Genomic DNA, 23,763 nt, shown 5'->3' on the forward strand with positions numbered 1-23,763 from the left:
CATTATTGTTAAGAGGGAAGATGTGTAGTATGCTGTATAGCTCCCCGTAGTCAAGAGACCCAGGCGAGGTATCGCGATGGGGGCGTAACGCGCGGTGCGTGAGCAAAGCGGCGCTAACGAGAGACTGCCGAGTAGACAGACTCTCCCCTTGATAATTATAACTTAAATAAAGTTACTTTTAATGAGCCCCATAGTTCTTGTTCTCTGTTCTGTGGGGCATTACATTCAACCCCACAAGTTGAGTGTGCAAAAATGGCAATGGTTTATAAAAAAATAAATAAGATATAGGCAACCGATTTAAAGTTCGTACCTAACTGTTCCATTAAAATGCGTGATGTGCAAAATGTGCAGCTTTTGCCAGCGCTAGAGTTAGCGTTTCATTAACCGAGAGGGCTGGCAACTGATGTAAACGTATAGTTAGTGGCAGAGCCGGACTAGATAAAACCAGTAGTTTTTGCTTACGAGAGATGGCATGCTACATTTTGAATTATTTACTTTAGAACTGCTTGGTAGGTACTTACATTTTATGAAGTAGAAGGTAAATCCAAGTATGATAAGCAGAATAACGAAAAAGGATGCAATGGTTGTGGCTACCTTCCAGATAACAATCTTCCTTTTGTATTCTTTAGCATCTATGGAAAATATTTTAAGGCATCATTATCCAACATCTAATATTTATTTATTTGTGAATACATGTATAGTGCCAACAAGGCCCCCCTGGGCATCAGAGTGTTTTACATATGCATCACGGGAACAGTAACAGAAATGTAGACAACATAAGCAATATAGTCATAACACTGTACCGTAGTACATTACATCAGCAACACAGCCCATATAATTAATGCGAGCATGAAAGACAATAGTGTGAACACTAGAGATAAACAAAACACTGTTAGCTTTCAGATGGAAGTTTAAATGGACCATTTCTGACAATGTTCTGTGTAACGGGTAAGCATCCATTATAAAGGGAGATTATGTTGGAAGAGATAAACATTTAGGTCTGTTTTGAAGGACTCATTAGAGAGATATAAACTGCATTCCTTATTTTGGAAGCTTTCCCTGAGAAAGCTTTCTGCCCGGTTTCAGACTTTTCTGAATGATGGAGTTTCCAGTTGTAGATAGTCTGTACTTTAGAGAAAGCGGGAGCCTCTGGAGATGATTGGTTTGAATGCTGGGAATGTTGCAGAGCCCTCATGCATAGCCTTGTGAATTATTTGACGACACGTTTAGTTTTTTTATTTTAAGGTGGGAGCGTTCATTTGCAAATTCAACATGCCTGAGTTGCAGTTCTCTGCTAGCTAGGTAGTGTCAGTATCATTCTGTGAGTGCATTAGCTTTGAGGTTGCTTTCCTTCTTAGTAGGGATTTGTCAATATGGAAGAAATTCCTGACCCAGAACCTAGGTTTCTTTGTTTACCTGCAGCTGGACGTTCCGGTGTAGAACAGTGAGAAACCAACTAGAAAGTGGTAAACCTAGTATCAGAGGATGATTCTAGATGAGTCGTTTCCTGCTTATGCGGAGAGTGAGGATAGAGCCCGTCTCCTGTGCCAGTGTAGACCACATTTTGTAGGAGTTTGTTGATCAGTAAGAGGGATGAATGTGACACCGCAGAAAAAGACTCATCTCTCCAATGTAAGTTGAAGTCACCCAGGAAGAAGTTAAAGGAGTTGGTATGTATTGCTCTGGTAGAGAGCCGCTAGTCTGAATAACTGATTCAAATCCTGTAACTCACTGCTATGACATAGCCACAGTTGTTAACAAAAACTGTTACTAATCGTTGCTATGTGATGAAGGGATCCCAGGCAACTCTGAGTGGGCATGAGTCTGTCAGAGCAGCACTAGAAAGCATCTGAAGAGAGAACACAGAGAGTGGTGGGTGAGTGGCAGGAGACTAGGTACTTTTTGGAGAAATGGTAGAGAGGCCATGTTTTGGATGGCTCCTTCTTTACTACTATGTCCCTGTGTAGCAGCCAAAAAGAAGGGCAGATGAATTTGGGGGCTTTATATGACAAAAAAATATAGATGGATGAAAAGTGATTTATAGGCATGTTTATGACCTCAGGGTTTTGAGTGACATCATAGACAGCTTCAGCTTTGCTCTTGTTTTTTGTTTGATGTCACTCAGAATCCCTCAGTTGAAGACAGCCTGTAATTTCAACCCTTCCACCTCATTTAATTTCCAGATCATCGAGAATGGCAAAAAAAAAAGGGCATCTGGAGTCATGTACAGGCTTGTCAGAGTCAGAAAGCCAAGTTGTTGTCAGGCATAGAAAGTCAATGTTGTGAGACTGGAGAAAAAACATGCAATTTCAATGCAGCATCTGGCTGCAGATCTATTATGGCATAAACAATTGAAGGTGGACTGAAAACATTTGATGTGGAAAAGGTAATTGAGACTTGTATGTGATTTTATGAGAGTTAGCTGGTACAAGAGTGCTTGCGTTTTCTTGCTTTACGAGAGTGCTAGTTTGGGTTTTCTTGAGATGAGCAGTAAAGCCTTTGCCTCTTTTTATGTGTATGGGACCACCAGTGAACCTTGGGAAGTGGAGTTCTGTATGGAAGAGTATTGCTCGCATCATCTGTGTGAGTTGCCAGGGTTTTGTGTCTCTATAGTTTGCAAAACGCCTTTGTCATCTATCTGTGTCAGACCCCAAAGGGGGTCCACACTGTAGGCTGGGGCTACTGGGTGACAGCTATGGCGATGGGTTGTGTGCCACTGGTGTCCTGGAGTGTCTCCTATTATGGATCTGCAAACTGGGTCAAGTACACCATTTACACACTTAACTCTTAAGGTAGCAATGGCGAGATGTCAAGAGCTTTTCAGGGAAGTTGAATGGCAGCAAAGACTCAGAACTCAACAGTCAAACAAGATATTCAATATCACATTGTACAGCCAGTGTTGATGTTAGAAAAAAAATGGGCTAAAACCAATGGTTCTAGTTCCTGCATCAATCATAGTGTCTTAATTCAGTGTTGGCAGTTCCAACTCTTCTGAGCTATATAGCACAGCCAATGGCTTCAACACGCAACCTACTACTGTGAACTCATAATGCAAGGAAATCTAGGGAAATAATCAGCCCAGATGAAAGCTCACTATTTGGCTTTAGGTGGACAATCTCTCAAGTTGAGGACCCGTAGGTCAGTTCAGTGTGTATCTTGCTAGAGTATGTATTGTCAATAATTACATCTCGCAATGTGCGGTTCCAGTGTCAAACACAATCTCTGTCTCTCATTTGTGATTTCCCTGTCTGTTCAGAGCATCCTTTGTGGGCACTCAAGTTCCATCTCTGTCAGCAGGACCAACCTTGCACTATAACGTGTGTCTCTCAATTCACATTGCTGAAAAAAAGAGCATGGCAGGGCCAGTTCAGCAGCCATCTGTCTTAGGCAGTTGCAGCGGTGGAACATCGGTGGGGCTTCCCCTGATACAGTGTTGATGACGTCTCAGTCCACAGCTCGACTATGACAGAACAAGTCTCCTAGTTCACAGTGAAGATGATGAGTGTCAGGCTGGCAATTCTGAGGTTGTTTCCCCATGAACTACAAATAGCAAGCTGAGTGATTCCATTCAACTTGGGATCACTGACAGAATATCGAGGAGCAAAATATCGACCTGCCAAAATATCGTGGAGAAAATATAGAATGCCAGAATATCGACTTCCTATCTACAAACAGGTAAGTACAAAAATATCGACTCCAAAATATCGATTGTAAAAAATATAGACAGTCAAAATATCCAATTTTTTAAATGTCTTAAAAGTAATTTAAAATTAATATAATAATAAATATAATTAATTTAAACATACTTAAAATACTTAAATAAACCTAAAATTAATAAAGAATTAATGTAACTTAATTTTTTTTTAAATATATATATATATATATATATATATATGGCGCTCCCTGTCCCACTGGAAAGTCGGGGCACTCGCGGGCGGGTGCAGTATGCGGTAATGGGTACCCGCATTCACATAAAGCTCAGCCTCAAAAGTAATCCAACTCCAAAGAACTGCACTCGTGGAACCAAACAGCTTAGCAGTGCTCACGCCAAATTTTAATCACAAATCGTTAACAGACGCGTTTCAGCTTACGCCTTCCTCAGTGTCAACTGCTCTGTGAGGACGCGCCGTGGATATAGCAGAAAACAATCATCAACATAGTTGATGGACTCGCTCAAAAATAACGGGCGCGCCATCTTGGAACATGTTAAATACAGTTCAACATTAGGTACTGTTTGCCCATGTGGAAACAAAACAAAACAACATCTATCTCGCCGTGGATCGGCGTGGTACCCCGTCTATGCACATCCGGGGTTGATGTTTAGTGCTCAAAAATAAGCCCCAAATTAAAGTTTCCAGAGTCCATCCTACCATGCATTGGTAAATCTCATGTTCAAAGAATCTCCGGTGCCCAATATATATACAGTGTCCCCAAGAAAATGCCAAACCAAACCCAGACCCAACGCTGCTGTATATACAAAGTTTCCAGTATGTCTATATGTTTCATCTTATTTACTTTCCCAAATGGACCGCCAATTCCTCCCCATGGTTCAATCCCCTGGGGGCCTTTGTCATAAGGTCGATTATGTACCTTGACTCCAAACGTCTCAATGTCCTTAATCTATCCCCTCCTCTTGGATTCTCAGGTACAAAATCCAGGCCAAAATATTGTAATTTGGTCCTGTCCCTTTGGTGAACCTGGTCAAAATGTCTCGCCACCGGATATGCGGGATCCACTTTCTCTATGGCCCTTTGATGCTCGAGTACCCTGATCTTAAGTTGGTGAATCGTGCTTCCAATATATTTCAATCCGCAAGGGCAGATTAGGCAATACACTGCATAGTTAGTACTGCAGGTTAGAAATCTTTTGATGGACTTGGTAATGCCTGCTCCTGGGATGTCATATGTGCGTACTCTCTTGCATCCCACGCAGGCCTTGCATTTACCGCAAGGGAAAAAACCCCCCATCTCTGCAATTTTGCCTGTTCTCGGTGTCACACTTTTAAGATGGCTTCTCACCAAGGAGTCTCGCAGTGATCTTGCTTTCCGGTACGTGATCAGGGGTTTTGTTGGGATATCATCTTTGAGTATTGGGTCTGTCCCCAGAATATGCCAGTTCTTTTGCATAATCTTTCTCAATTCCATGGAGTCACTGGTGTATGGAGTGATTAGGCGGAATTTGCCCTCCTTTTTAGTTTGGTCATTTGGTGCTTTTGTTTTCAGGAGATCTTCCCTTTTCATTTTTCTCACTCTTTTCAGATTTTTCTCCAGAGTTGCTGGATCGTATCCTCTCCTGGTGAACCTTTCTACGCAACCTGCTGCTGCCGTCTCAAAGTCAATTTCTCTGCTGCTGTTTCTCTTCATCCTAAGCAATTCCCCGTACGGGATGCTCTGTATTAGCCTCTTTGGATGATTGCTGTCGGCTCGCAGGATAGAGTTGCCTGCTGTTACCTTGCGGTACAGTGACGTGTGCAACTCGTTATTCATTATTTCCACCCTCAGGTCCAGATACTCAGCTGTAGTCGGGCTTATGGTCCCTGAGAGGTGTAGGTTGCAGTTATTGTCGTTCAGGATTGTTATATATTGTTGTGCCCCCTCCATCGTCCCTTGCCACACGATGAAGAGGTCATCGATGTACCTGAACCACCGTATTACTCTCTCCATTTCCTGCCCCTCAATCTGAAGGACCATGGGCACCCGCTCCTCCCACCAGCCCACGAACAAGTTCGCGTAGCTGGGAGCAAAGCAGGTGCCCATCGCGGTCCCCGAGACTTGGGTATACAGCTGATCTTTAAACAGAAAATTGTTGCTCGTTAAGCACAGTTCTATGAATTCCAGCAACATGCGATTGTGCAGAGCAAATCTAGCTGGTCTCTTGTTCAGAAAATGTTCCATTGCCACCAACCCTAGATCGTGCTTGATATTAGTGTATAAACTAGTTATATCTAACACAATCATTAGGTATGTTGGATCCCATGAGACTTCAGTTACTTTAGTTAGAAAGTCTTTGGTATCCTTCACATAGGATTTAAGCTGTGGGGCGGCAAGAACAAGCCACCAGAAACCGGGGGAGGAGAAGAACAAGGAGAGCAGGGGGAGGCGGGAAGAGGAAAAGCACAGAAGTGGAAGAACAGAAGGAAACCCAGCAAAAAATGAACAAAACCACTGTGGACGACCTCACTGTAGTTAACTTATCAGACATCGTGTGGCAAGGGACGATGGAGGGGGCACAACAATATATAACAATCCTGAACGACAATAACTGCAACCTACACCTCTCAGGGACCATAAGCCCGACTACAGCTGAGTATCTGGACCTGAGGGTGGAAATAATGAATAACGAGTTGCACACGTCACTGTACCGCAAGGTAACAGCAGGCAACTCCATCCTGCGAGCCGACAGCAATCATCCAAAGAGGCTAATACAGAGCATCCCGTACGGGGAATTGCTTAGGATGAAGAGAAACAGCAGCAGAGAAATTGACTTTGAGACGGCAGCAGCAGGTTGCGTAGAAAGGTTCACCAGGAGAGGATACGATCCAGCAACTCTGGAGAAAAATCTGAAAAGAGTGAGAAAAATGAAAAGGGAAGATCTCCTGAAAACAAAAGCACCAAATGACCAAACTAAAAAGGAGGGCAAATTCCGCCTAATCACTCCATACACCAGTGACTCCATGGAATTGAGAAAGATTATGCAAAAGAACTGGCATATTCTGGGGACAGACCCAATACTCAAAGATGATATCCCAACAAAACCCCTGATCACGTACCGGAAAGCAAGATCACTGCGAGACTCCTTGGTGAGAAGCCATCTTAAAAGTGTGACACCGAGAACAGGCAAAATTGCAGAGATGGGGGGGTTTTTCCCTTGCGGTAAATGCAAGGCCTGCGTGGGATGCAAGAGAGTACGCACATATGACATCCCAGGAGCAGGCATTACCAAGTCCATCAAAAGATTTCTAACCTGCAGTACTAACTATGCAGTGTATTGCCTAATCTGCCCTTGCGGATTGAAATATATTGGAAGCACGATTCACCAACTTAAGATCAGGGTACTCGAGCATCAAAGGGCCATAGAGAAAGTGGATCCCGCATATCCGGTGGCGAGACATTTTGACCAGGTTCACCAAAGGGACAGGACCAAATTACAATATTTTGGCCTGGATTTTGTACCTGAGAATCCAAGAGGAGGGGATAGATTAAGGACATTGAGACGTTTGGAGTCAAGGTACATAATCGACCTTATGACAAAGGCCCCCAGGGGATTGAACCATGGGGAGGAATTGGCGGTCCATTTGGGAAAGTAAATAAGATGAAACATATAGACATACTGGAAACTTTGTATATACAGCAGCGTTGGGTCTGGGTTTGGTTTGGCATTTTCTTGGGGACACTGTATATATATTGGGCACCGGAGATTCTTTGAACATGAGATTTACCAATGCATGGTAGGATGGACTCTGGAAACTTTAATTTGGGGCTTATTTTTGAGCACTAAACATCAACCCCGGATGTGCATAGACGGGGTACCACGCCGATCCACGGCGAGATAGATGTTGTTTTGTTTTGTTTCCACATGGGCAAACAGTACCTAATGTTGAACTGTATTTAACATGTTCCAAGATGGCGCGCCCGTTATTTTTGAGCGAGTCCATCAACTATGTTGATGATTGTTTTCTGCTATATCCACGGCGCGTCCTCACAGAGCAGTTGACACTGAGGAAGGCGTAAGCTGAAACGCGTCTGTTAACGATTTGTGATTAAAATTTGGCGTGAGCACTGCTAAGCTGTTTGGTTCCACGAGTGCAGTTCTTTGGAGTTGGATTACTTTTGAGGCTGAGCTTTATATATATATATATATATATATATACATATTATTAACAAAACATATACAATATTTTTACCGTAGGATAGCGAGAGGGTTACATTTACTATTACCACTCCAGTAAGTGCAACAGTAGGGAAAGCGTTGGATAGCGTAGGGGTAAAAATTACTATTCCCACTCCAGAGAGTGCAACAGTAGGGAAAGCGTTGGCTAGCGTAGGGGTAAAAATTACTATTCCCACTCCAGAGAGTGCAACAGTAGGGAAAGCGTTGGATAGCGTAGGGGTTTAAATTACTATTTCCACTCCAGTGAGTGCAACAGTAGGGAAAACGTTGGATAGCGTAGGGGTTTAAAAGACTAGTCCCACTCCAGTGAGTGCAACAGTAGGGAAAGCGCTGGATAGCGTAGGGGTTTAAATTACCATTCCCACTCCAGAGAGTGCAACAGTAGGGAAAACGTTGGATAGCGTAGGGGTAAAAATTACTATTCACACTCCAGAGAGCGCAACAGTAGGGAAAGCGTTGGATAGTGTAGGGGTAAAAATTACTATTTCCAGTCCAGTGAGTGCAATAGTAGGGAAAGCGTTGGATAGCGTAGGGGTTTAAATTACTATTCCCACTCCAGTGAGTACAACAGAAGGGAAAGCGTTGGATAGCGTAGGGGTAAAAATTACTATTCCCACTCCAGAGAGTCCAACAGTAAGGAATGCAACATTAGGGAAAGTAAATATTTCATATACAAATAAAAATATAATAAATATTAATACCAATTACAAATTAATTAAAATAATTAACATTTTTATATATTATATTAATTAATCAATTATAAATAAAAATAAAATTTATTTTTTATTAATATTTACCTACTAATACAAATTATTTACCAATTAACATTAAATTAATTAACAATTTAAAAATAATTAACAATTAGATAAAAAAAATTAAAAAATGTAATTACTTACAATTAAATTACTTCCCACCCTATTCCCCTATAAACCCACAACCCACTACAGAAAATAAATTAAATAAATTAACATAATTATCAATTAATCAATTATTTAAAATTAATTAACAATTATATTTTAATTAATTACCAATTAATAATTAATTAACAATTCATTCAAAATAAATACCAATAAATAAATTAACATATTTAACTAATTATAATTAAATTACTACCCACCCTATTCCGCTCTAAACCCACAACCTGCTACAAAAAATAAATGACTACAATTAACACATTGATCAAATAATCAATTAAAATTAATTACCAATTATATTTTAATTAATTACCAAATAATAATTAATTAACAATTAATTCAAAATAAATACCAATAAAGAAATTAACATATTTAATTAATCACAATAAAATTACTTTCCACCCTATTCCTCTATAAACCTACAACCCGCTACAGAATTATATTACACAAAAATTAAAAATAATAATAACTTACTTACCTAAAATTCTATATTTTTGCTGTCTATATTCTGTCCATTCGATATTTTGTCCATTCTATATTTTTGATTCGATATTAATGCTATTCTATTCGATATTAATACTATTCTATTCGATATTTTGGTAGTCTACTGAAAATAAATTACAAAAAATAACATATTTATCAATTAATCAGTTAAAATTAATTACCAATTATATTTTTTTATTAATTAATTAATTAATTACCTGTTAATTAACAATTAATACAAAATATATACCAATAAATAAATTAACATATTTAATTAATTATAATTAAATTACTTCCCACCCTATTCCTCTATAAACCCACAACCCGCTACAGAAAATAAATTACTAACATTAACATATTTAACAATTAATCAATTAAAAATAATTACCAATTATATTTTAATTAATTACCAATTAATAATTAATTAACAATTAATTCAAAACAAATACCAATAAATAAAATAATATATTTAATTAATTATAATTAAATTACTTCCCACCCTATTCCCCTATAAACCCAAAACCCGCTACAGAATTATATAACACAAGAAATAAAAATAATAATAACTTACTTACCTAAAATTCGATAATTTTGTTGTCTATATTCTGTCCATTCGATATTTTGTCCGTTCTATATTTTTGATTCGATATTAATGCTATTCTATTCGATATTAATACTATTCTATTCGATATTTTGGTAGTCTATATTCTGTCTAGTCGATATTATGTCTATTCTATATTTTTTACTCGATATTATTGCTATTCGATATTAAAAATTCGATATTTTGACTGTGCACCATTCCACACACCAAAAACATCACTCGTTTTATCCTCCTAGACAGGAAATCCTGCTGAAGGACCAAGCACTCTCCTTCACTCTCCGGGCATGCCTCTAAGCACTAGACAGGCCCCAAGCTTCTCCAACGAGTTATACAGACTTCAAGTGGTGCTGCCTCACCTCTGGAGAATGGTTCTTATGCAGGCATGAGCCCTGTATCACAGCCGCTCTTCGGATACTCTGTGTAGCGGAGCAGTCATTTGGTAAAGAAGACCTTGGACTGGCCAAAGGTGGGATGGTTTGAACATCAACTTTATAATAATTTTCCAGACAGGGGATGTATATACACTGTCTGAAGTTGTGGGGCCAATATATATATATGTATTTTATTTTCTAGCTATACTAGAGGCAGCCTTTGTGCAGGGTGATGTCCCTCACAGCAGGTAATGATGAGGTGGATCCAGGCAAGAGTATTCCCAAACATGAGCAGAATTAAGTATGAAAACCCTGCACCTGGATATCTTTAGCTTTCCTGAAGCATCAATAAGGGAAAGACAAAAGGGCAATTCCCTGCTTAGAAACTTCCTTATCTTTAACAGAATCTGCTGTACCCCTCACCCTCTCATCCCCACGTTATCATCCACCAAATGGCAATAATTAGGGAGAACTATTCAGCAATTCATTGCTAAAAGGTCCTCATAGAATATCTAAGCGTAGCCCTGTCTCCATACTTCCTCACTTCATTGTCTGGGGCTCCTCTCTTCAGCTGCAGGAATATAGGCATTACACTTTCACTGTCTGGGGAACTTTATCCCTTCCTCCATATTGTGCCATGCCACACCAAGCGGAATCCAAAAAGGCTCACGGTGGTCCCAGTAATTCGACTCTCACAATAACATGGAGTTTTACTGCATCCGCACTTTACATATAAACACTCAACAGATATAAGGAATGCCAACGCAAGGATCTGGGTGGAACATCTCAGCCGAAGTTTACATGAGTAGTGCCAGTAGGCTGCACTCCCCCTGAAACAGAAATAGGTCTGCTCAGCACTATCAATTCACAAAACGATTGACATACTGCCACTACTAAGGCCTTGTCTTTAGTCCCATGTCAGAAATACAGGCCCCCATGGTGGGTCCTTTCAAGGCCATAGAACAGGTTCTAGACTTTGGAATCACTATGGACTGACCTCGCCTCAGTGCACTCACTAGATTAACGTGCTGACTGGGCCAACAAAAATCAGGGCACTAGTATCACAAGTAGTTGGGTTAATCCGGGCAGGGGTACAGGGTTGTCTGCCAGGTAGGGAACATTTCAATCAGTAACACAGCTACATTTGAAATACCTGAATAATGGTGTTGGCCTGGGAGTGGCAAAACTGTTAGTCACACCACCAACTACTACGACCTTCACCAGTGCTGTGGTAGATATTTGATACACCTCATTCCTTTTAGGTATCACTCAAAAGCCCTGTCAGATCCCCTGACATCAATATGTGCAGCAAGCTCAACTCGGCTCCTGCCTAGTTTTTTTGCCATTGAAAAACTGTTTTAATAATTACCTCCATGCACCGTGCTTTTCCATGTCCTCTTATTGCCCAGCCATGCATTGTGTTTTGTTGTGTTTAAGTCTATTGTTATGTTTTGTTGTGTATGTTATCTTTTGCTTCTTATTCTTAGACAATTTATTAGCATAATTTAAACTAGGAGAAGTAAAGAAAAGTAACAATAAAATAATAGAAACAGCAGTATCTTACCTTTTTCCGCCTTCTTGGCTACCGATTCATCCACGACAGAGTAGATACTCGTGTCTTTGTACTGCAAGTTATCGTACATGGAACCGCTCGACATCTTCCAAACGGAGGTTCGGCTGCGCTGTAATGCAGCAGAGATTGACCCTTACACGCGTCTGTACATGAGACACCAATTCTCGCTCCTGCGGCTGAGTACCAGGCTGTATATGAATGACACAACCCCCTAAACAAAGCACCCAACGGGGGTGGGGAGTTAGTTCTTCTCACGTCAGGCAATTGCGAAATACGAAATTAACATTTTAAAATGAGGAGCTGCAGCGGAGGTCACGGCTCCAACATCCCCTTTTCTCTCAGCTAAAGTTAGTAGCGGATTGTGAGTGTTTCCAAACAGGCTGTAGGACTGATGAATATTCCAACACTCCTGCGTGTACCCAACTTGAGAATTTTTTTGTTCAATCACTTCTGCAAAAATAGTTTAAAGCTGTTGTCTTTATAGTTTGTTTTAGTATTTCCCAAAAGAGAATGAAAACGAGTATAAATCTAAAACCATGGAGTTACGCAAGTGAAAACACACAGGGGCTGATAACCATTCACCATCCTCTGAGCCAGGAGAATGATGCAGTTGGGACTCAGGGGCATATTATCAAGGGGGGCGATAGGCAATTTTTGCCGCTTTGGCGGGCGTTTTCTGCCGCTAAGTGGCGATAATACTATCGCCCTATTAGCAAGCTGGCGCTAACAGTAGTTACCGACAGCTTGTAGGCGATAGCGAGCGGTTTGGGGCCCACTTTGCATGTCAGCGATATTTATCGGTAATGACATGCAAAGTGGGCGTACCCAACCTGTTAGCGACTGAAAGCAGTCGCTAACATTGCTAACACCTATTACCAACACAGGCGTAGCGATGGAAATATTTGCGCTAAGCGCGAATATCTCCAAAAACCAACACCTGCTCAGACCAGTTCTTAGCCATTATATCCAATGGGAGGTGGATATAATGGCTAAGACCCTGTTAGCGGTAATGCGTGAATATCGCTGTATTCTCAGCGATATTCACGGATTTTGCCGCTATCGCTGGGAATTTTATCGCTTTTGAGAGAAACGTTGCTAATAGCACGTTATCTCAGCGATAAAATTCCGTGATGCGCGGCGATAAAAAACTTGCCGCTAACCCTACTTAGCGATAAATATCGCTATTTGTTGATAATATGCCCCAATGTCTGTTAGATGAGGTTTATAATTGCGTCCATGAATCAGCGGGTAACTGCGAGTCTGAGTCAAATCACAGTCCTATTTGTGGTAAACTCAGCCCTCAAAGGGAAGATCAGGGACATTGTAAGGATTGTGGAGGTCTTGGGCCAAATGTATTTTAGGGGCCCTTGTTCGAAAAAGCTTTTCTTTTGCATATTTATATAGCGGAACTCGACCCGAAGGTATTGGAGCACTTTACATGAGCACCAGTTACGTTACACAAGCGCACATTCATTATTTGATAGGCACGGGGAGCTTAAGTGATTTGCCCAGAATCATCAGCTGTTGAGCCGACCCTAGACTCGAACATGGTTCCCCAGATATAAAGTTTGCAAGTCTGACCCTTAGGCCACATCGTCTCTGAAGAGTGTGTAATCCAATTTTAGCTCTTTCATGCCCTCTTTGGCCGGGTCACAGTGCACTGGCACACGGGTCCTAATTCTAAATGTATTTACATCTAATGTATTTAGGGATAGGGAATAGTATCGCCATTGGCATCCTTTTCCACCACCCCAACATAATTACATTTCCCATAAATAAACACACAACACATTTTTGGTTTGGGTAAAGTGGCTGCAGGTTTATTACATACACCGTTATGGACGATCCAAGGGCAGGCAACCAACTGGGCTGCCTGCCCGCCTGATGAGCCAGGCAGCACTGGGGCGAACCCCGCCTATGCTGCCCTTACTAGTGATCCTCTCCCAGATCACGTGACCGTTGGTACATTACTCACGCCCCTTTCAGGGCATAGCGTCACATAGCAAACCCCCCGGTTGTTCAGGCCCACAACCGCCCAAAGGACTAGCGGGGCGCCGACACGGTTTCAAGGACCCTCCCATGAGGCTTCTTGAATTTGGCTCTGGCACCCACCATAGTGCCGCGCAGAGGTACCCTTCTGTACCCCTTTGCTTCCAGATCGCCCTATAACTCCGCCTGCAATGAAAAAGGAAAACATTACAATATTCTCTGCCCCCTTCCTGCCACCACCACGCTGGGTAAGCGGTAGGGAGGGAGACGGCGTGTACAGCGATCAAAGAGATCGCCAAAATGATGGGGGAGGGATATATACCCTCCCACAAGTCCTGGGCGCCCAGGAAATGACGCCCCCTGTGCCCCGCTACAAGGCTGGAGAGGAGGGGGACTCCAACGAGAGTCCCTGCCCCTGAAGGGGGCGGGGGTATGGGGTTCCCAGGTGACACTAGAGAGCTAAACTCTCCAGTGGCCCCCTGTGGGTGCCTCGGCCAGCTGCATAGTATCGCCATTGGCATCCTTTTCCACCTTCCCAACATAATATACATTTCCCATAAATAAACACACAACACATTTTTGGCTTGGGTAAAGTGGCTGCAGGTTTATTACATACACCATTATGTAATAGGTGGGTTATCTTACAGGTGATTCAAGGGCAGGCAAGCAACTGGGCCACCTGCCTGCCTGATGAGCCAGGCAGCACTGGGGCGAACCCCGCCTATGCTGCCCTTACTAGTGATCCTCTCCCGGATCACGTGACCGTTGGTACATTACTCACGCCCCTTTCAGGGCATAGTGTCACATAGCAAACCCCCCGGTTGTTCAGGCCCACAACTGCCCGAACGTCTAGCGGGGCACCGACACGGCTTCAAGGACCCTCCCATGAGTCTCCTCGCATTTGGCTCTGGCACCCACCATGGTGCCGCGCAGAGGTACCCTTCTGTACCCCTTTGCTTGCAGATCGCCCTGTAACTCCGCCACAGCTCTGGAGGCAGCCACCGTCGCCGCCAGAGCCCCTCTCCAAAACAGCTATAGTCTTACCCGCAACCTCTCCTGTCTATAGCCTCCTGCAAATCTAGATGAAAGAGAACCATCCCTACTGGTTACAGATGACCCCATCTATATCCCAATAGCCCTTGACGTTAGCCAGGGTCAGCTAGTGTCTGATGAAACAAAAGGCACTTCTGGCCTGTGAAGTTGTGCCAAGAAGTCTTCACCCTCATGCAGGAAAGTTCACTGCATCACATGCCTCAGCCCCGTGCCAACTCTGGACGGGACGAATACAGACATCATGGCTCACATTGCCCCATCTATGTGCTGATCTCACCTAGCTGCAGTCATTGTAGCACTTTGCCTTGCCATGTATCCCTTATTCCTTATGGGAATTTGCCAGTTCTGTTCCCTCAATGGTGGAACCCCCTAGGCATACCAGCTTAGAGAATCTGTCTGATTTAAGCATTGCGCCCTTGATGTTCACTTGGATCAGCTAGTGTCTGATGAAACAAAAAGCCCTTTTGGCCCATGAAATTGTGCCAAGCACTATTCACCGCACGCGGGAAAGTTCCACTGCGTCACATGACTCAGCCCCGCCGCAACTCTGGGCGGGACAGTTTCAGACACCCTGGGTCACAATGCCCCACCTATTTGCTGATCATACTAGCTGCCGTCCTTCTAGCACTGTGTGTGTCTGGACACGTGTCTCCCATCTCTGGGACAGCAGCTCACCGGCTAGGAGACCGCTCCTACCCCCGCTTGGCTAATTCGGCTATTAGGGAGAAAAGGATTATACTTAACCTTGGCACAGTCCCTTTGCTCGCTAAATCAAGGTGCACAGGAATGTCCATAAGTAGGTGTATGAGACAATGAGCAAGGCTGCCCTCCAGCACTTGCCCTGCATCCCTTATTCCTTATGGGAATTTTGCCCGCTCTGCTCCCTCTGGTGAAGCCCCCTAGTCGTACCCGCTTAGAGAATCTGTATGATTCGATACATGGTGCACTGTCTGTAATATGGTGCCTAGCATTTGATGTGGGAGATGCCACACTCCGCCTAGGTCATGGGAACCTTAAGGAGAACACCATTTTCCCCCGGGTGTTCCTCTAAATGGGACTGGCTCCATCCAGCTGTAACGCTCCTACTGGGCTGTGTAAATGAGGCCCAGGATGACATTAAGCAATCACCTTGGTGTGCTACCCCAAATCGTATTGGTCATGAGAACCTTAAGAAGCACACAATTTTCACCTGGGCGTACCCCTCAATGAGACCGGCACCACCCAGCTGTAGGTCCAGAAAGACAGATATTCAACCTATTTACTGGTTTTTGCAACTTGATACCCCACTCGTTGCAGCTGTGTTTTTGTAAAGCATGCGTGCCCCCAGGGCATGCTGTCGCTGGTAACCAGTGTATGTTACCCACTCGCTGATGTATTGCCAACAGCACTTATTTGGATTGAAGGAATGCTGAATGATTCCTAAGGACTGTGGACTCAATACTCTAGTGTCAAAGGCTGACTGCTACTTTGTGGCTTCTGACATTGCCTCTGGATATATACTACAAAACCACAGTACACCTACTTCTGGCTCCATTACCATAGGCTTTCACAATGTTAGTTAGTTGCATAAGATAACGGAAGCCACAATTCTAGCTTTGCTGCGTAGCATATTGAAAATGCATCCATTCTGAACTGGTGGGACTGTCACCTTAACATGTTGAACATTGCATTAAGTGTCTCCCTTCAATAAGTGGGAAGCTAAACCGCAATTGGGACCACTACACTAATCCACTTCCGCAACAGCCAGACAGGTCACCTGCTCATAAGCCAGATGCTGAAACCAGAAAGCGGGAGCCCTTTGTAAACGAAATAGCGGCGCACAACCCCAGCGTTGGAGACAAAATTGACCTTGTTGTACGGCGAAAGAGGCACATGCGGAGACAAAATAACTATACTTTGCAAAACAGAGCCTGCCCATAACTTTTGTCTATATTGGGACAAAAGATGAACCATGATATCACTGATCAAGTCTGTGATGTCATATTCTCTACCTCTGGCATATTTCCCATAGTTTGCCATGTATGACTGACACCGCACTCATCCTGTGCCTTGTGTGATCTTGGCCCACTTTAGTGTGAGCAGAGCACCTTGAAGTATACTTATCTTCATGGCTGATAATGCACAAGTATTAGGTGAGGAAAATGAAACCATGCTTGCAGAACCCCGGCCAGAACCGACAACCATTTTGCCATTTGTCATCAGTAGCACATTCATCAATAGACATTGAGAAGGGCCACATGCATAACGCCTGGTCGCCAAAGGACCTTGTTGGCCAAGCAGCGAAATCTTCGCTCAATGCAATAATACGAAACAGACTTCTCACAGCGCACGCCACTCAGGCGCCAAACAGGACACCGAGGTTTACACTGAACATCCCAACCCCAAAGGAATGGCACCCCAGGCCGTGCACCTATACCTGGTGTAGGGGAGGTACTCTAATGCTGTGGATGGTGTAGGTGTGGATTTCTCACTACCGGGGAAAGCCTTGGAATTGTGACTGATAATAACTTACAGAGGCAACACACTGAAAACTGTTTGAGCTGTTGTGCTATGGGAAGCTGGCGCATTACCGGGCCCTTGCTGCACGTATTTGAGCGACAACCCTAAGCCCAGGGCTAACTGGTACCCCCGGGACCGGGAAGGAGTTGTCAAATTTGGAGCTTGCATACACCCAAGCACACAGTCGCTTAATCAATCAGCCTCGCAACCTTCACTTCCATATACAGGATGATGCCCAACTTGACTTGCGAAGAAAACACTGGCTAAACTTGGTATGATTCTTGAGCTCATGTTAAGCAGATGGAAGGATTAAAACATTGAACTTACTTGACCTAGTCATCATTCCATGTTGCAGCTGGTGCCTACAGCGGTTTAAACTGGCCGCCCCGCCCAAAACAGCAGTCGTGGTCCAAAACACGCGCACAAAAACGCTGGCTACAACACCAAATAGGCTTAATAAATTCTTGACTAAAAAATGCTGTTAATTAGTTTCCGTTTGCGACGCCCAATGCAAGTGGTAGTCAACTCAGCCCAATGCTGGCCTAAATGTATATTCAACAAAACTTATCGGGCCTGCATATAGCAGACATACCCAAGCATACACTTCAAAATTTGGCTATCCTTACGCTCAGCCGCTTCCAACTGATCGAGCCTGTGAAGTCCAAAGTGTTAAATGCCTTATAAGATAAATTCAGATGATGACACCTAAACCCATCACCGTGAGTACACCCTTAGTAAATGTGTAAATGACACATCTTATAACTCATCCTACAGCTGGAGGCAGGTGTAATAGACCTTAAATTACAGCGGTCCACCGTAGGGAATATTTAGCCAAGACCCATCGAGCCGTCATGAGGTAGGCGTCAAGATAAATGGGTCTGTGTCACAGTGCAGCATTCATGCTCTTCCAGAACCCAGGCACCCTTCAACACAATAGCAGGTAGACCACCCAGATCTGGAGCCATAGCTCTGGGACCGCGCTGCTCTTTGTACCCCCATGTAAATACCGGATCAGGCGTGCCCCAAAATTACTGGGGCAAAACCTCTCAGGACGTGGTTTAGCAAAGTCTGCTTGGAAGATGTTAACGAACTACGCCCCAGAACCATTAGAAAATAACACTAGGCTGGATATGGATGCGAGAGTGCTGCCCGTGTTCAAACCTAATTTGTAATATGTGCGCACTTCTGTTATCAATGAAAGCAGCTGCCTGCGGCGCAACGACCGGAGGTCAGGGCTGGCGGCCATGTGCAGAGCTAACCTAAAACCCTGGCCCCATCTGCCGGAACAATGAATTACAGTTGAGGCGTCTGCATCGAAAAGCAGTGGCGCTCGAAAAGTAACCTTACGCTTATCATTCAGTACACTCAAGATTTCTTAACTGGGGAGCTTGGGGTGGCTCAGCCTTCCAATTTGCCAAGTTTACTGAATAGAGTTGTTTTAATTGAGAGAGCAACACAAAGAAATTATGGCAGTGTAGTATGAAGCTCTACTAAAACACTATTTAACTGTACCACCGAGCAATGATCTGATGCATCCATGCACCTATTCCATAAATGTTATATTATTGGGAAGTGCAACCTCACTAAGGCACCTCCAGTGCTGTGGAACAGCACGAGCCCCCTGGGACCACGTATGCGGGCGATGCCTGGTCCTGGCTGACAACTGCATTCTCCCTTGTAACAGCGCGGCATGCCCCGGGCATTCCAAGGATCCCTCTCCCGGAGCCATCATGCCTGCTGGGAGATATATTAAAGGTGCTCTTGTAAGAGCACTTTTTTCAAGAATTCCATGTTGCAGCACCTGTGCAGAAAACACGAAGAACACTGAAAGTGTTCTGAGAAGATGAGCAGGAGCCCATTTGTGTGGGATGCAGCGTGTCGCATGATCACAAGCAGCACACGATGCTCTCCCATCTAGAAGCTGCCCAGGAGTGTAAGGTACATCTGCTATAGAGCTGGTGGGCAGGCCAGGCAGATCCAATTTGAGACACTGCCCAGGAGCACAAGTTGCATGAGCTGGAGATGTGGATTGGATAGGGGCGGGCCAGGCTCACACTGTTAATCGATATCCATTACAGAGGCTGCTGTAGACTACCAAACAAGAGCCCCTGACTCAGAGGCGACTGGTGAATTCCAAACACTGTGGTGGGAATGGGAAGTGTTGACCTGACGAAAATTTGCCAGGGCTACTGTGAGCCATACCGCAAATACTGTGGCACAAATGCTCTAGTCCCGGGTGACCCACCCAGGGCGCATTTATTTATTCATTCATACATTATTCATCCATACTCACCACTGCAAACTATTGCCTGGCCCCCCCCCTCCCTTGCCGTTTGGACCGCACTGGAAGCATGGCACGGGAGGCCTGGAAACTTGTGCAAATATCCCTCAATGACGATGTACCCTCTGCCAAATTGATAAACTTGCCATTACTTATGTAAAATTAGCGCACTGACTGCATGAAAACTACTGGCGCAAGTGACCCATGAGTGGGCATGTCCTACCCCCGGCACTGCTGGTGAGGCCAGACCGACACTGCTGAGTGAGAGGAATGGAAGGATCCTCACCGATAGGCAGAGCAACATTAGCTGTCTCAGTTTTGGTTGCGCTAACCCGACCGGCAGGTAAGGAGCTAACTGTTCCCTCTTGCTGTTTATGTAATTATTAGTGCAGCTCAGGGTTTAGTGGAATGAAAACACAGGGGGGGTCTCTTAAGGGGGGCGTGGCCAATGTACAAACAGGCGTGGCGTAGAACTCATGAACTACGAGTCTGTGCTTGGCTAGTGTGCCGCCCTACTTGTATGTGGCTGTTTCTTTCATCGCATCCCGGTAAGATTTAACAGGGAAAAACATACATACAACTAGTCAGGACTGTTGGCTTTGTCAATGGATGGTGATAGCATGGACAAATAGGCATCGCTCGAATTGGGATGCAATCCTGACTCCGGCTACAACATGTGTCTTGTCTTGTGCCAAACCCTTTGTTCACATCACATCCCTGCATGTGTGAATCTGTTCCTGATCAGTGGCAGTGGGAGCGTTGCAGGAAGAGGGGAGATCAATCGGTCCCACCGCCGCTGTAACCAACCCTGATTCACACCCCCCCGACTCCTGCCGATGCCAGGCACATTCCGCAGTGTGCACACCCTCTGCTGTCTGTTCGCCGCAGCAGGGCGCCCGGGGGGACACATCCTGGCAGACACCTACTTGCAGGGAAGCTCCATGCACCAAGTGCCGTGGGGGAGGCAGATACACAACGCAGACTTGTCTCTTCTCCGCCAGACCCCCGCTAAAAAATCAAACCCCAAAGAGGACCGGGTTTGGGGCATGTGGCGTCCCAGGTGCCTGCCTGCAATCGGCGGCCAGGGCACCCGGGCCAAGGAAGGACCGGAAAGCATAGCCATCACTGAAATGTCTAGATTTTTCTTTTTTTTTTTGCAATACAACACCAGCCATTCAAGTGGAAAATGGTGACCATTATAAAAGGCTTTATGATCATAATTTATCCCACATGTGCAAGCCCGGTATGCAATGCAAATGAGCGCCAGCCCAAATGCTCTGTCCGTGTGTTGCTGGCAGAAGTAACAAGCATTTAAATGTGAAGATCGAGGCCCAGCACACCTAGCCTGAGCGTGAACAATTGGGGGGCTCGGCTCAAGAGTCGCAACCCTGCCCCACGCGCAGGCACCGAATGCCGCACGGAGCCTCAATTGTGTATTGGGGCACACCAGTAGGTGGGGGGGGGGGAGCACTGACACAGACACCAGAATAGTGTGATAAAGGCCACTTTATTGGAATCAGGTGCACCCTGAACAACACCCACCTGGCCTGTGCCGAACAAAACTAATGCTCACTAATAACAACTGCCTGACAGCCCCCCACCCCCACCCCTAAATGGATCCCCAACATTGCAACTGAAATACAAACATCCACTCTGCAACCTACCCCCCTACACACCAAACTGCAATGACCTCAGTGACCTCAATGACCTCAACCCCCACCTACCGATACAGCCCCAGGCCTCCTGCAAATACCCCCCTTTCTTATTAGGAAAGCGCCACCAAGTACCAGCACCTGTTCTAGCGACACCACAACTCCTGACACCTTACCGTCCCAGTGCACCATCAGCCAACAAAACCCCCCATCAGACCAATCCCAACAGAAAACCCCCTGCAAAAAACCCCCCCAAAAAACCCAGGGAGGGAGGGAGGGAGGGACAAAAACTCGAGCCTTAATGCACCCGGCTGCTGTGTCACTGTACCACAAACGGTGGGCAGTGACACAAAATGTCCGGTTATATAGCGGACCAGCCCAAAACGAGCCCAACAAGGAGCCCAACCAGCCCACCCAGCCCAACCAGCCCAAAAACGTAAAGCCCGCAGTGCTCCTCAGACCCCCCCCCCCACTGCCCCAAACTTCCACGGGAGGGCAAGCCTCCCGCTGGTCGGCTGCCCCCCGAATCCCCGTTGGGACACACCAGTAGGTGGGGGGTGGGGGGAAGCACTGACACAGACACCAGAATAGTGTGATAAAGGCCGCTTTATTGGAATCAGGTGCACCCTGAACAACACGCACCTGGCCTGTGCCGAACAAAACTAATGCTCACTAATAACAACTGCCTGACAGCCCCCCGCCCCCACCCCTAAATGGATCCCCAACATTGCAACCGAAATACAAACATCCACTCTGCAACCTACCCCCCTACACACCAAACTGCAATGACCTCAGTGACCTCAATGACCTCAACCCCCACCTACCGATACAGCCCCAGGCCTCCTGCAAATACCCCCCTTTCTTATTAGGAAAGCGCCACTCGAAAGCCGCTTAACGACTTTCGACCCCCCATAGGACTCCTGCCCCTTAGGGTACCTGAGCACCCCCTACGCTCCATCCAACGCCTCCTTCAACTGCACTATGTACAATTCCATGCCATACCTAGATAGGAGAACCCCATCCTCCCTGAAAAAATAGACCGCCCCGTAACTCACTCCGGTGCTCCATCCTACCTACCCCTTCCTTGGCACAGAAATCCCTTCATCCCCCTGTTAATTTTCCTACTAGCCCTGTTAATAGCCCCTGGGCGCTCTGCTCCCCTCCACACCCGCCTGGGGATAAACTCGGACCAAATCACGTAGCAGCCCGGCCATTGCTTTTTGATTTTCCTCAGGTCCCTCTTCATTTGCTTGACCAATGTCAGCCCCTTACATTGCACCAGGTCATTTTCGCCCGAATGTATCACCACCACATCCGGGCACACACCCCCCCTGACCATTGTATTCAACAAAGGCATTAACTCATGCCAACGCCTACCCCCCTTTCCCCTCCAATGACAACGATACAATCTTTCATCCCGTCCCAAATTGAGTTTCCGATGTCTGTCCCACTCAGCCTGTTCTGCCCGTTTGACAAATGAGTGTCCCACAATGTACACATTCAAAACTGCCACCTCCGGCCCCGCCACAGCACCTGCAAAGACACACATATCAGAAGGTGAAAGTCAATTCAAACCCCCCCCATCTGCCTTCCGCATCCTCACTTACGTCAAGTAGCAGTCCGACTTCCATCTCCCCAGCCTCTGTATCTCCTCCTTCCCCCACCCCCTCCGTGCCACCTCCGTCGCTGCCCCGATCCAAAGGAATGCGTCCCGAAAGCCAGTGGGTCCTCACCCATGTATTGCAGGGCGTGCCGCAGAACCCACAATGCCTGAGTCGCCATCACTCTGCCGCCGCCACCAGTAAACTACAGGCCGATCTCCCTACTGCCTTTCCCAGTTAAAATTCTGGAGAAACTGGCCACAAGGCACCTTTCTAATTTTTTTGAGTCCACCGAGCGCTTGGATATGGCCCAGTTTGGCTTCAGACCAGCGCATGGGACAGAGTCGGCTCTGGTGACCGTTCTTGATGACCTGCGAACGCGGGCCGACCAGGGTCAATCAGCCTTTTTAGTGCTGCTTGACATGTCGGCCGCGTTCGACACGGTTAGCCATACAATCCTGATCAGGAGGTTGGCGGAGGTTGGAGTTTCTGGACTTGCCCTACAGTGGTTGGTATCCTATCTCGATCATAGGTACCAGATGGTATCCCTGCCACCTTTCAATTCTAATAGCAGGAAGGTGGGGCAAGGTGTACCACAGGGGTCTTCCATCAGTCCATTTTATTTAATCTTTACCTCCGTCCCCTGATCTCGTTAATAACATCTTTTGGCATAACGGTCACCAACTATGCAGACGACACACAGCTTGTCTTCTCTTTTGAAGGCAAGAAGGCGGTTTCCCAGGAGGTGTTTCATCGATGTATGAGTACCGCGGCAGCATGGCTAGGTAACAACTCCCTGCAAATCAACAGCATGAAAACTAAGGTGTTACACTGCTCTTTGGACCGCACCCCCAGG

The 23,763-nt window shown here is 45.3% G+C and overlaps 1 protein-coding gene across 1 annotated transcript in view; it reads right to left on the minus strand.

Annotated features, from left to right (window-relative positions):
* The window catches only part of LOC144770367 (CD209 antigen-like protein C), a 218,353-nt gene extending 206,308 nt beyond the window's left edge, over positions 1–12,045 (minus strand). The window contains exons 1-2 of the mRNA XM_078654833.1: positions 11,824–12,045; positions 522–632 (exon numbers count right to left, since the gene is read on the minus strand). Coding sequence (XP_078510959.1) covers positions 522–632; positions 11,824–11,917 — 205 coding nt within the window. The 5' untranslated portion in view covers positions 11,918–12,045. The remainder of the gene's footprint in view (positions 1–521; positions 633–11,823) is intronic.
* Positions 12,046–23,763: the final 11,718 nt, after the last annotated feature.

This window comes from Lissotriton helveticus, chromosome 7 (assembly GCF_964261635.1).
Source record: "Lissotriton helveticus chromosome 7, aLisHel1.1, whole genome shotgun sequence".
NCBI lineage: Eukaryota > Metazoa > Chordata > Amphibia > Caudata > Salamandridae > Lissotriton > Lissotriton helveticus.